Genomic DNA, 14977 nt, shown 5'->3' on the forward strand with positions numbered 1-14977 from the left:
GCAGCCAACACAAAAAGCTCGAAATGAAAAAGCACTACGATTAATAAGATAAAAATGAAAAAGGCTTTGAAGCTGGGTTCGGTTTATTACTTTATGACGGTTAAGCCATAAAACGCTAGAATCACTAAGGCTGAGTATCCTCAGATATTACTAACATTGATTTCGCTATTTATTTGCGTGATAAACTTTAATGCATATTATAATAGAGACATAACTATTGAAAATACAGCCTTACACAGAAGGCAACAGTGCACTACCACTGAGCCACAGGCCCACACTTTTGTCACTTTTTCTTCAGTTTTATATTAGCTTGTTATCCGTGCACCTCTCTCCCTTCGGTACTCTCAACCTAATGTCTTGTAAACTCAGTCAAAGCACATTTGGCTGGGTGGCAGCCTCAATCTTGGGTAATTGCTCCTGAGACAGGCGCAGACAAATGATGATAGTTCATATCCAAACATAGGGCCTTGTGTAACATTGGAGTGGTCTATGTTTGTGTTGCTTTGCGAGTGATTTGAAGTTTTTTTAAACAAAAATACATTTTGTTTTAGGACGCCTGCAATGGAAAAGATATCACAAACAAAATTAGGAATGTTACTGAAATACGCAACGCAGAGGATGATGGCCGTTAAAGGGGTAAGAACATCAACCTTTTCAGTGCGTAGTTATCCTGACCCAATCCCGAAGTTCCAAAAAACAAAATCATGGAAGCGGCCGAGGCAATTATATACGTGCAGAATCTCTCGAGATGACATTAAAAAAAGTGTGATTCGGAAACCTGTTGAGAAAAAAGTTCTCATGAAAAGATCTTTCAGGACAATTCTGAGGTATCATTATCACAATAATAGAAGTAGAAGGTCCGAGCTGCGTCTCCCCGCATCTGTTTGCTGATCGCCATAATCACATAAGGAGTCACAGCTCTGGTTTCCACTTTACCCGTTTAATCATCCACAGTTGATAAAAGACATCTCGTCTCCACTTCACATTAAAATGAATGACAAGTATTCTATAATTTCAAGTTATGATCCTAGTATTAATGTTACTTTTAAAATAAAATTCCACTGCGGGAAGTAAAGATAAGTCTGTGTTTATCTTCAACCTCTCTTATATGGTCGTGGGTCTCGGGTTCGAAACCCGGATTTGGTAAAATCACATGTTGTTTTTTTCAATGTGTGTTTAGGTTGTGGTTCTGTGGCGATCGATGGTTCCGTGAGCATCAAGCAGTGTCAGCAAAATCCATGATATACGACTCATTCTCAAATTAATATAATTTAGTATGTGCATTTTCCTTGTATACATTTTTCACACAATCGAATAATTACTTAGTAACCAATTTTGCACTTCAGCAACATTTATTAATGTATGTTATAATAAAAATTTATTTTCTCACCGAGGCTTGAGACACAGTGTAAGCATTTTCAATGGGTTCAATAAAAAAGACGTCGAGATAGAACAAATCTCACCCCTTATCGTCGCGTTGAAGGCTAAACTATCTCACTCCTCATTGTATCTCAAACATGTAACTGTCACTCAGCCTCGGGCTATCTTATATCTTGTATGTCGTCTGTATGTACCAATGTAAACTGTACCTGTCAATCTGTCAAATAAACTCGCCATCTCACCATCGCCTCATATACCTCATCACCTCATATACGTCCAAAGTTCTAATAGGTTGAGCAAGTGGCCGACACCCATTTCTTTTAAAATAAAAACTATTACTAGATCTCTTAAGCGTCGATGACATTGAGCTACTTTACAAGCTACAAGCCAGCGAATTTACAATCTGCTTGTAAACTCGCCCAGTGTCGTCATCGAACTAGCTAACAAGCACATTGTAAACAATCTACCGAGAAAAGTTGAAAGCCTACTACTTTACTCGCTACTCGCTGGCGTGTGGGCCGATCTGCGTCTGCGCAGTAGAGCGATAATGGCGAACCTGCCGGTAAAAAACGAACTACTCAATATGTCCTGTCAAATAGTACCAAAAATGACAGTTTCAACTTGCTAGTTGTTGGCTTCTGAGCGAATGGAAAGTTTTGTGTGTCATCATCACAATCGCACTAGCTGACTCGCCCGCTTTTAAACTCGCTGACTAGCAGCTTGTAAAGTAGCTCAATGTCATCGACGCTTTACTGAGGTGGTCGCATGCAATTGTAGAGCCTGTTAACAAAAAATATGAGACCTCTCACTAAACGATCCAAAGAATGAAGTTATTGTCGCTTCTGGAAACCAACTCGCAATAGCTGATATGTAGGTTTCTACAGGGCCATGTTGACAGGACTTTGTGGCAAAATCGCGGTGACGGGTTATAAACTGGGAAATCCAATAGTCTGGTTACCTCCACGCTCCACCTAATATAACAATCAAAACACCAGATGTCCGCCATGTTCACGTTTTTATCAATATAATCATTTTAATATTTTAGTCGGAGCCGTTTCTTCATCCGGTAAATCGAGATGAGTTTCCCGACTATGAGCAGTACATAGTGCATCCGGTGGACCTGCAAAATTTAAACAGCAAAGTCCTCAAGAACTCCTTCTTCGGTAGTACCATCGCATTCCAGGCTGAGGCAAAATGGATAGTTCATAACAGCATTATATTCAACACAAGTGAGTAAACTCTTCATGTCATCTTATTAGCCTTTCACCGTCTACCGTCGGATATAAGTCTCTTCCATTTCTCCCCCTGTACCACTACTCTGTGAGAAAAATATGTTAATTGTTCTTGTCGGTTGTTTCCAGGGCAGTCGAAGCTTACGAGCATCGCTAAATCCATCCTGAAGGTGTGCAAAGATGAGATGGGGGAAATCGAGTCGTGTCCCGAATGCTATCTGAATGCATACACTAAGGACGACTGGTTCATTCAAGTCTGCGCGAGGCCGCACATATTACTATGGGCCAAATTAAAGAGTGAGGGAACTTCATTATTACTTTTTTTACTACCTATCTTATGTATGTATAATTTTAGATTAACGAAAGAATGCGCATGGGTTTTCTGTGTAGTCCCAATTTTTAATTTAAAACTCAATGACAGATGAGGGAAACAAAATGGTGGCCAAAAAATAAATTTTCTATTACAGTACTCTCTCAGTAATCCGCCACCCCAAAAACCAGACAAGTGTCCAATTAGTGAAAGTGGCGGATTATAGTGCATACATACAAATTATGGTAAAAATTAAAACAGGTATTTCGTAAAAATAGTTTTTTTTGAGAAATTTGTACTAGCAAATTAGGGTTTTATTTATTACTGGCGAGTACCCGGCATGTACCCCTACTCAAAAAAAGAAAGTGTTTTTGTTTTAATACTGTTTATTAAAATGCTTTTGGATACACAATATTTTTTGTTTTTCCGTCCGGTGCGTACACGAATAAATCAGGTTTTTCAACGCGTACGCAGGCCACATACAGCTGTCCATATGAGACATTGGATTTTTCAAATTTTGTATAGGAACGCATACGAATAGAAGAAGATACAATAGAAGAAGAAAAAGAAGATGGTTGTACTAATTCAGAAACCTGTTCGCACAACAACTCACCAAAGATTCATTGCAATTGGATGAATGGTATAAGAACATACGAATAAAAGAAGATAGAATGAAGAAGAAAAGGATGGTTTTTCTAATTCAGAAACCTTCGCGGCTGTGCGCACAACTGACCAAAGTTTCATCGCAATCGGATGAATGGTATAAGAACTCATATGAGACAGACAAACAAACATTCATTTTTATAGATTAAAATCAAGTATTTACTAAATTATACATATTTATAAACTAAGTTTGGGCACTTCTCACAACTCCTCCCTGTTACATTACTTTCTTCGCGATGAACGTACGTTTTACGAAGGAGAAGTTTCCAAAATAAATCCGTCTCATCTGCGTTGTATACTCGTACGCGGCGGACTACTGAATTTGACAATCAAATACCGGCGAATTATAGAGCTTGATTTTGTGCTTTCAACTAGTAAAAATATCGGCGGATTATAATAGTTGTCGGATAATCGAGCAGCGAATTACTGAGAGTGTACTGTATTATCGTCTGGTTTGATTCACTTTTAGACACGTATTTTATGGTGCTGAATACAAATTCGAGTTAGTGTATTGCAATTTGTAGCCCATAAAATACCAAAATGGTGGGAAATTATTGAATTATAATATTTCCGAATTACATAACACAATCAGAAAATTTATACCGAGCTAATAATTTAGTTCCACAACTTCATCCACATTAAATGCGGGAAAAAAATGGAGACAACACAACAAAGAAATAAACTGATTCGTATTATTAATTCTATACATGCGCCACCCTCATATTGTTGTAAATGCAATATTTTCAAGGATCAAAGTTTGTTTGTAAATATAGAGAATCGAAATGAAAGTCTTCTAAAAATTAAGCTAACTGCTGGTACCAACGATTAGTCTAACTAAAAGCTGTGCAAATTTTATCAACATCAGTCAAGCATTTTTTTTTTAGTTATAATTAAATAATTACAAGATAAAAAGAACTTTTTATATACCACGTTTTTAAATTTTCTGTTGAATCATATAAACTTGACAATTCTATGTATTAATTCATTTAGGACAAATAAGGCAATTGTCAACAAATCATTTTTTTCCTATTTTGCAACTAACAAACAAATATTGAATACTCGAATGTCATTTTGATTTCCATAGTAACGCATGTATATATTAATAATTTAGTTGCTAGGACCAATAATAGTGGATTAGATTACGTATTTCTTCCGAAATAACTTTTCATACAAAACAGAATTAACTGAAAATGAATTCAATTCTACTTAACCCTTTTACTCCCATTCGGCCGATATTTCAGCCCACCATACCTATGCGAAAACTCCATCTGGGCCGATCCATCGGCCGAAAGTTTGGAACCAAATTTACGATTTATTCCAAATTTTTTCCCGTCATATTTTGTCTGGTGTAGACAAAGCACTATATTCACTGTGTGTTGGGTGTGAGTAACATTTATTTTAGTGTCAGTTGTTTATAATTATGTCACACCCTAATAACTCACAAGTCATAATTGCTCTGCTGTCGAACTTGAGACCAAAGAGGGTCATAAAAATAATAAAATGTTATTTTTATGACATATTTTAAATTCTGATATTTCTTTTAGTTGTTTTATGATTCATATATCACATTTCAAAATGAATTTTGTAATTTTTATGAACTGACTGGAACAAACAATGGATGCCACTGTACTTTTGGTAGGATGGTGAAAAAATACATGAATAAATATTATTATTAAAGAACAGACTTTTGACGTTTTTAACGGTCAACCCATAAAAAACACATTAAAATGGTGGACGAATCCAATATCCTAAGGAGACTTTTGCCCAAATGATTCTTAGTATGGAATTCTACAATTTGTCAGTTGTTTTTTCTGCCAGCTCAGGTGCGATGGTAATTATTGTAATTAAAATAATCACCTTGCCAAAGCGGTTTCAAATTCGCAAATTGCAATTAAAAAGGTCGCATTACAAAACCGATAGTTTTTTTTATTGCAGGTAAGTAATGGTAAACCATTTTTATAAAATGCGTGTAGAATATGTTTTTTCATAATTAAATATCGAATAACTTTTGCGTACCTACCACTAATATAAATACAAATATTGAAAGATTTTGTTCGCTGACCCGTTTTATTTCTAAATGTATCATATTGATACCTATTAGTATTACCAAGCAACAATACCGTACCTACATATCGATAAAAAAGTCACATACCTACTTGTTTATTTCTTTAGATATTTAAGTATTTTGAGGATGCTCTGCCCAAACTGGTCTATTTGATTATAAACTATTGACATTGAAGAATTTCATCAAATGGATCGTAAGAAATTTCATCTTCAAAATACCAGTGGCGTACATCTGTAGATGCGAGACATCCCTGGAAATATTTGTTTGAATAATTATAATACCTACTATTATAATATTATGTATTGCGTAAGCCGTAATTGCATTCTTCTAAAGGTTTTGCAATATAATATTACTTCAGATTTTCACTTAGTCATTGTATTACGTTAATATTTATTGTGGCTTAATTTAATAAAACGCATTTTTTTTGTAGTACTTGTTCCACTTTTAATCAATAAATTAGGACCGGTTTCGTTCGCATCAGAGGGACATTTTCAACTGAACAAGGGAAGATTCAGTTGAAAATGTCCCTCTGAGGCGGACGAAACCGGTCCTAATTTATTGATAAAGTGGAATAAGTACAATAAAAAAAATGGAGCCATTGTCGAAAACTACCCAATCAAGACTCGTAACTGGACAAAATCTGATATTCGAATCTGATTGTATTACGTTAATATTTATTGTTGTTTAATTAAAAAAACCCATTTTTTTGTAGTACTTATAATAATAATAAATAATAATACATAAATAATACATTGTACGCTAAAGGCGCGCCGATCAGGTGGCCATTCGACATAATTAGCATTATATTTAAATGTTGTTATTAAAAAGTAATTATCTGATTTATGATTATAATATTATGTATTTGATTTAAATACTTACATATTATAAAGTGTTCATCACATAAAACGACTGGTACCTAGATACATATTTTATTAAAATACTTTATTTATCTACTTTCGTACTTTTTCCACATTTATTTCATAATTTTGATATTTATCCGATTTTATCCTATTGGACATTTTCAATTGAATAACGTTACAAAATATAGGTAGGTACATATTATTGCATAAAAAGTCAATTAAGTATAGAGAACGTAGGTTGTTTAATTGAATTAACTTGTTAATATTTGTCCTTATTTATTAAATGACTGATTTATATACATTATGAAATAGCGTAACTCTATCACCGTGAAAAATTTGCTGTGTTTAAAATTCACCTGCCGTAGGTATCAAAAAAGGTTCCCTACCAATGACAAAAACTTGCAGACGGTTTTATTGTTTTCATCGCATGGTAAATACAAGAAGTCCACAACGTAAAAATGAATTATTTTCCATACGATAGTATGTATCATCATCAGCTGTAGTATATACCAATATTGTATATAAACTTATGTTTACATTTTAGATATAATAGTGCAGCCATCTATAATACAGTGGATTTGCAAGAATAAAATTACAAAGCAAAGGATAATCTTAAAATAATAACAATGCAATGTGCTTTTAAAACAATATTAACAGCAGGTTTACATAGTGCATTTGCTAGTCACGCAGCCTTCGCTATCGAGGCTTGATAATTATATATTATATACTTACACAATATTATATATGTGCCATATTATAATATTTAGGAATATTATATTTCATCCATTATTGTTATTTTTAAGTTAATAAGTCAAAAGAATAATATCAACTAAGATTTAATAACAATAAACAAAAATGCAAAATGTACAAAGTGTTTAAAAGTACCTTATATACCTTCTAGAGGAAAACGTGGTATAATGGTCCCTATATCTAACGGGTACGAGTGGCAAAAATATTAATCAATAAATTCTAATTGATTTATGTTTTCTACTAGGTATTCTATTTGAGTCATTATTTACGATCCGGCTTTTATGCCTTCTGGCTTCTTCGTGCACTATGCCCACTCACCGATCATAAATGCACATTGACATCGAAAAAAGCTAATTTTCGTTTATATAGTAATTTAAAATAATAAAAGAATGTGAAAACCTACTTACCTATTAGTAAAGGATCAAGTAAAACACAAATTTTGATTATCTGAAGTGTTTGTGAAAACCCATAATGAATATCTTACATACTATTAATACATTCAATATGTAAGCCCGTTAAAACGTCATTTCCCGTAAACAATGGAACCAGCTAATGTGAAATATCACGAAATATACCTACTCACTAAATAAAAAACAAATAAACAATTTTAAGTTATAATCCATAATCGTCAAAACTGAAGTGATGTCGGATTTTAAGAAAATACGTATATCAGTTAACAAACGCGCAGGTTAATTTTTTTTTGTTTTTTCTACCATATTACTATAACATCAAATTATAGTTTCATGTGTGAACTCCCAGATTGGATAAAGCAATGAACTATTAGGGAAGGTCAACTTGTTAAGAAATGGTAGGCACTGCAACTGTGTTATACCTATTTATATATAATATTTCTTAATAAAATAATTTATTATCAATGGTATTAGGTACTACATATATACACTGTATCAATGTCGACTAATTATGATTGTATCATTTTGATAACTTCCGAAATAAATATTTATATCGGGTTTATATATTTCATTGAAATAATACTATGATATATAATTTATATCATATATATTATATTATTTATATATGGATCATATACAGGTCGTCAGGGAAATCATAGAGCGCTACCAGGAATACAAACTGCCATTATATCTTGGTTTTATAGACTATGAAAAGGCGTTTGATTCCATCAAAAAATTCTCAATTATAGACGCCCTTAGCAACCAAGGAATTTCCAGACGCTACATAAACATATTGAACAGTATATACAGTGATGCCACAGCATGTGTGAAACTCCACAAACGGTCGTGTAAATTCCCCATTAACAAAGGTGTCCGGCAAGGTGATACCATTTCACCTAAACTATTCACCGTTACTCTTGAGGACTTATTTAGGAGACTTGATTGGTAGGAAAAAGGTGTTCCAATTAATGGAGAGCACCTCAGTCACCTGCGCTTTGCAGATGATATTGTTGTACTCTCACAGGACCCGAAAGACCTCCAAGGTAGAATGCAAGAACTCGCGGATGTCAGTCAAACGGTCGGTCTAAAGATAAATGTCTCAAAGACAAAAGTGATGAGTAACTGTTTTTCGGACCCTGCGATTATCTGTATTTCTGGCACCCAACTCGAGCAAGTCAGCGGCTACGTCTATCTCGGACAGCAGGTGTCCATAGACGGAAGCATGCACGATGAAATTGCTCGAAGAACAAAGCTGGGATGGAGTGCTTTCGGACGTCTGAATAGTGTCTTCAAGAGTGACCTACCATTATGTCTTAAGCGTAGGGTGTTCAACCAATGTGTGCTACCCGTGCTCACATACGGCTGCGAGACGTGGACCCTCAACACGAGAGATGTCCAAAGGCTAAGAGTCACACAGCGAGGCATGGAGAGGTGCATGTTGGGCATCACGCGAAAGGACCGCAAGAGAAACGAATGGGTTAGGAAGCAGACAAGAGTACGCGATGTAATAGACGTTGCCAAACAGCTGAAATGGAGATGGGCGGGGCACATTGCTCGCCGAAAGGACGGCCGCTGGACAAATGCCGTCATCCAATGGTACCCAAGGGGTACGAAACGGCCACAGGGTCGCCCTAAAAGCCGCTGGGTTGATGAACTGGTAAAGTTCGGCGGAAATACGTGGCAGCGAACGACACAGGACCGAGAGAGTTGGAGAAAGCTTGGGGAGGCCTTCATCCAGCAGTGGATTGACCCCGGCTGATGATGATATAATTTATAGTATTAGGGAGTAGCAATTAATAGAAAACGCATATATTTACATATTTTGCATGATGAATATAAAGTGTTTGAAAATGGCCTATCAAAATGTCAAAAAAAACATTACAACATCAGTACCTATGTATTAAAATTGAATATCTCAATATGTCCAACCACTTGCTTGAAATACAAAAGTACGATTTGAAACTTTTTCTAAAGGGTTTCATTAACCACGTAGGTCCGATATTCCCCATTTTACCCATCCATAAATCCATATCGCTGTTGCATTCTCGTATCACAAGGAACGTATTATATGTGAAGTATTCAAAAATAATTACTAGTTTGGCTTAAGTACTTAAGTAGTTATGGTAAATATAACAAACGTATCTTGATATTCTCAAGTGGCCGCTGTTGTGCAATGTGTTAAATATAGTTCCTTACTCAGAGCTGATAAGCATTGATTTGAATCCTCGTTGAATTGGTCTTACAATAATATAATAATATGCTTTCATATTATATATTTTCGTAGTATCAACATAATATACGAAATCATTCAGATTTGGTACGATTTTATTAATACACTAGCTGTCAGGTCCTTCTCATCATGGGAGTAAGTGTGATTTGTTATTTGATAGTGAAAATAGAAGTTGTTTAGTGGAAATTTTGAACTTTCATTTCAATAATAGGTATATAAAAAGTGGAATATTATTAAATATTATAGAAATTACTAGTAACAACTACTTCTTCCACTCTATACGTAAGCGCTTCATTAATTTCTCTAAATAGTATAGTATATCTACTAATAGCAGCGTTCCTATATAATTAAGTATCTATAAAGTCTCTTGCACATATTATCAATATCATTTATTTCATATTTCATTGTACCTACTACATCGTACAACTTATTTTTCTGAAAAACATAGGTTCCATAAATTATTAACGCATCTTTTAATTAAAAAGTGTTGTAATATTCGAGTCCGTCCCAAAAAAAAAAGACTTGAGATGTCCGGTGTCTAATTATTATAAATGATTTAGTGCTTTGAAACTTATTTTTTGAAATTACTTCATTCCCATATCAGTTAGTCCTCGATACTGTATCGAATTCTCTTGCGATTTCGTGAATTGAATAATATTCTTGAATACCTTGACACTATACGATTTTTTTTTGATTACTTTATAAAAATTCTATTTCATAGAGAAATAATAATATGTTTATTTTTTTTCTGTTACTAGATAAGAATAGATTATATTATAAAATTTGATATATCAATTATAAATAAAAAAATGTTGTCACACTTGTTTTGTAGTTCAAACATAGTTTTATCCGTTCATTTCTAAATAAATTTTGATACATTATGTTTTTCTTTTGTTTTATTGATGTCAACTATCAATATTATTACTTATTATTGCTTTATACACCATTGAGAACACTCAAAAAAGTTTCAAATTTTTAAAACATGTGTAGAATTATTTATTTAAAAAAACTAAATCGACGATTTTTTGTCAAAAAACGCTTGGGAGTTTTCACATATGCTAGTGATACACCCCTGTTACAGGCGGGCTTCTCCCGGTGTAAAATAATCATTTAGTAGCTCAAGTCGAAACGTAACCCTGACCTCTAGAAACGGCTTCATAAAACATCTAATCTGATTCCTTGCTCAACCACGTAAGTATGTTTTTATTTATAAGTAAGGGCCTTCGTCCGGTGTGTGAAAATCACATATTGGGCGGAGGTGTAATTAAGATAAATTTAATTTAATTTAAAAAGTATAAATGATGATGGATGAAAGCGATAATTTTAAGACTAAATATAAGTATTTAAATATAATAAATTTTGCCGCGCATTGTGCGTGAAATCCTCGCGCGCCGGCGCCAGGGTCAGGCTCGTGATTCGCCGAATCAAAGATCACGCGATAAAATTTGGCCAATCACGAGAGTCCTTTTTGCTGGACGGCGTCGGTACGAGGAATTTAAAAAGAAAGAAAAAAGAGGTGAGTAAGCGTCCCCTTTCCGATAGGATAGGACCTGCGAAACCTATTGTTAAAACAAAATATGTAAACGTTTAAAGAAAATGTAAAATATAAGAATATCACGTTACGAGCACGAAGGACTGTGTTTTATTTACACTCCAACCGTTTGAATCTTCTTTTTTTTTTGTGAATCCGGGGTTCGATGGACATCTGAGCTAGCCGCTGGAACCCCGGGGATCTCACTAGGCTAAATCAGCTGGGAGTAAAAGGGTTAAAGATGGCTAAAAGTATTAAAAGAATGTATTGGCATCGTGTTCTGATATATTCTTAAAGTTTCAAATGTCTAGCTAGTCGGGAAGTTAGTTAAAAATCGATTGCAAGATTTGAACTGGATAAACAACCACCGGACAAACAAGAATACGAGCTAAGAAAAACGTGGTAACAAATAGATGGACATTCCAATTTTATCTTCAATAAAGATATTTTACCGTCTATATGAGGCGTTTATTTCCAAAAAGCGATAAGTCCACATTTGGTCAAAATCGAGAAAAAAATATGCACGTATTCTTTGTATAATTTTACACAATATGTATTGATGTATAAATTCCAAAACGCGACAAAACACTATGAAAAAAAATATTTTAAGTCTCGATTTATTACAAAAAGCGCCAAGTCCGTGTTTCATATTATTTAAAGCATGGTTGATTTCGCACGTGTTTAAGTCAACCAATAAGGGAATGTTCAATTTTGGAAATAAGCGTCTCCCATGCTGTAGCATCTGGTAAACTCATGATAGTGCCACAGAAATATGTCCCTTATGCCGAATAAATTAAAAAGTGAGGTACAAGTAGCGCTACGTCCAATTTTATTTTGCCTATATTTATTACATTTAAGAGTTTATCGGCTGAAACAAATTGCCATTTGGTTCTAATTTCGACATAGAATACAATGGAAAAAATAATCTCACGTTAAAACAAATAATTGAAGCTTGAAACATAAAAACGTTGTTTCCCGCAAATATCGAATTGTGGACCTATCGCTTTTTGTAATTAGATGCCTCATATCAGTGGTCTCCAAACTCAATAAGGATGTGAGCTACCTTCTTTATAATTTTTTATCATCGTCCTTTATCGTACCATACATATTACTCAAAATAAATCAGGACATTGGACTTCCAATAAAACATAAAATGCGTACTTTAATTATTTATTTATAAACAAAATAATGCCGTCATTTTGAGCGCAATTCAAACTAAAATTGGATACTTTTCTGTTAGAACGAAAGGCCATACAAATTCTACAGTTGAGGCAACAAGCAACTTGTTAAGCATTTTATTGAAACTTAGTTCGGATAATATTTTATTTCCGAGTCCAATAATAAAATTTAAGAGGCAAATTTATAAATATGATAAAATATCCTACGTGAGTTGCCGAAAATGCCGCGGCGAGCTACCGGTACCAGTAGACTCTATGGACATCACTTCTGTCATATCAGTTTATATCATTTGATCCTCCTGCTCTTTCGTGATCCATTCAAATGACACAGGATTTTTACCAAGTTTTGAGATCAAAGGTTTCAAGGTTATTTTTGTGATCACTAAGCCAATGTTTTCCAGGTTACCCTTACTGGCCGGGTAAAGCAATGGCAGTGTCAGCCCAGGGTTTGGTTGACGTGCGATTCTTCGGAGCGCACGATAGGGCGTGGGTGCCCATCCGGGACTGCTTCCTCTACAGCCAAAGGGACCCCAACACAAACAACAAATACAAAAAGAATGAGATCTTGAAATCGGTTAAGGTAAGAAGGATTTTCATCATAAGTTTATAGTACTATTAACAATAATGAAGATTACAAATTGCATTGCAATTTGCTGCAATTCTACAAGAGGGATGTCCTCTGTGCAGGGTTCACACTCCACACTGTAAAATGCTGCCACTGAGGCCTTACGCTTCCATATGTGTAATTTTTCTGCGCAAATTATGTTCTTCTTCCAGTTGCCCAATCAGCGGTGAAAAATCGTCCGAGACTCACTATGCTTAGACCAAAAGCAAAGCAGGGAAAATGTACACTTTTCTGTACGCGACCAATATGCACAGTAGATCATAGTGTTAATCTATATAATAATATAATATATTTTTTTTTAAATTGTCACGTTTTTGTTTTCAGGAAGTAAATCTACATATAGAAAACATAAACTCAAAGTACAGAATGTTTCTGCATGCCGACTTTAAAATACCGTTTGACCCTTCGAAGGAAGATGAACAACTCAGAATGATGGTTAGTATTGTTACGTATTTTTTTAACATAACGGCTTTTTTAAATGGAGCATATGACATCCATATATCCATCAATCACTCTCGGTCGTAACTTTCTTTTGAATTGTCTCTCACAAAGAGGCCTAATACCCTGTTCATCCATTCGAATGCGATATTACGCCAGATGGCGTGCGAAATGTATAATTGCGTTCATGGAGGTTTTGTATATAAGCATCTCGCCGAATCCGAGCACAGAATGCCCCTCTACCATACGTTTAGCAAACCGATTGCAAAATTTGCCAGAGTCGATGATTGACAGAATGCAACTGACAGCCCGCGTTTGTTGATAATTGTCATAGGTACTTGTTTTCTTCTGTATTTCATTATTATTCAGTGAATTATTTTGATTATTGTCTAATGGTATTATCTATTTTACAATTGATCCTATAATTGGTGCTTCATTTTATTCAATCATGACTGCTTTATTTATACTAAACTTTGCTTTCGTAGATGAAGCTAATCTACAATGCCGCAAATTTCGTAAAAGCGGCGACGCTTTCGAATTCAAGAGTTTTGTTAGTAAATACACATGACGCAGATTCATGAAAATCTAATAAATATAATATTATATTTTTAACAACTCAATTCACATGATTGTGCTGGAACCAATTTATGCATAATAATTATATGGTAGGTAGGTAGGTACCTATACTATCATGATAACCATTTACTTTTATTTGTTTACCCTCCACGTTAAGAGATTATAAATAAATATTGTAATGATTATATATTTATTCAATAACGTTCATTCGGCATTCGGATTATCCGGCCATAATGTAGTATTAAATCGATAAATAAAAGAAATATGAAAGTATTTATATATAGCGAGTTCAACATATAGAGACTACTAGGGATATCTAGCGGCAAAATGCGAAAATTTATCGTTTATTTGACAGTTAAGCGCCCATAGACACCAACAAGTGGCCATAAAGGAGAATATTTTTCTGTTTATATATAAGGAATACTTGTTTCAAATAGACGTGCATGTACAAACACCGGTATTTGAATGGAGCATTTTGGAACACGAAGCGATTTCTGTATACAGTTTCGCAAGCACCTCCATGAACACTCAACTAGTTAGTAAATGGTTGTAAACGGAAACAGTGTAAGTTTGGAGGGTAATAAACGATTCGGTTTGGCTTATTTCCATGGATACCCTATCTGTTGCCAGTCTAAGGTATTTTTGAATGAAAAAAATTATCTTCAACCAATGAGTTGGTGAAGAGACTATAACTAGTAAGTCTTTCATTTCAGTTTGACTACTTTTTGT

The 14977-nt window shown here is 34.5% G+C and overlaps 1 protein-coding gene across 6 annotated transcripts in view; it reads left to right on the forward strand.

The window, feature by feature from the left end:
- Positions 1-14977, forward strand: part of LOC147069025 (MYND-type zinc finger-containing chromatin reader Zmynd8-like) — a 44950-nt gene that overhangs the window by 4471 nt on the left and 25502 nt on the right. For all 6 annotated transcript variants that reach the window (XM_085951683.1, XM_085951685.1, XM_085951682.1 and 3 more), the window contains 5 exons: positions 552-636; positions 2426-2609; positions 2742-2909; positions 13011-13189; positions 13559-13669. In XM_085951683.1, the coding sequence (XP_085807809.1) occupies positions 552-636; positions 2426-2609; positions 2742-2909; positions 13011-13189; positions 13559-13669 (727 nt within the window). The remainder of the gene's footprint in view (positions 1-551; positions 637-2425; positions 2610-2741; positions 2910-13010; positions 13190-13558; positions 13670-14977) is intronic.

This window comes from Rhyacophila brunnea, unplaced genomic scaffold (genome assembly GCF_057557595.1).
Source record: "Rhyacophila brunnea isolate RB1 unplaced genomic scaffold, BYU_Rbru_1.0 scaffold_24, whole genome shotgun sequence".
Taxonomy (NCBI): Eukaryota; Metazoa; Arthropoda; class Insecta; order Trichoptera; family Rhyacophilidae; genus Rhyacophila; species Rhyacophila brunnea.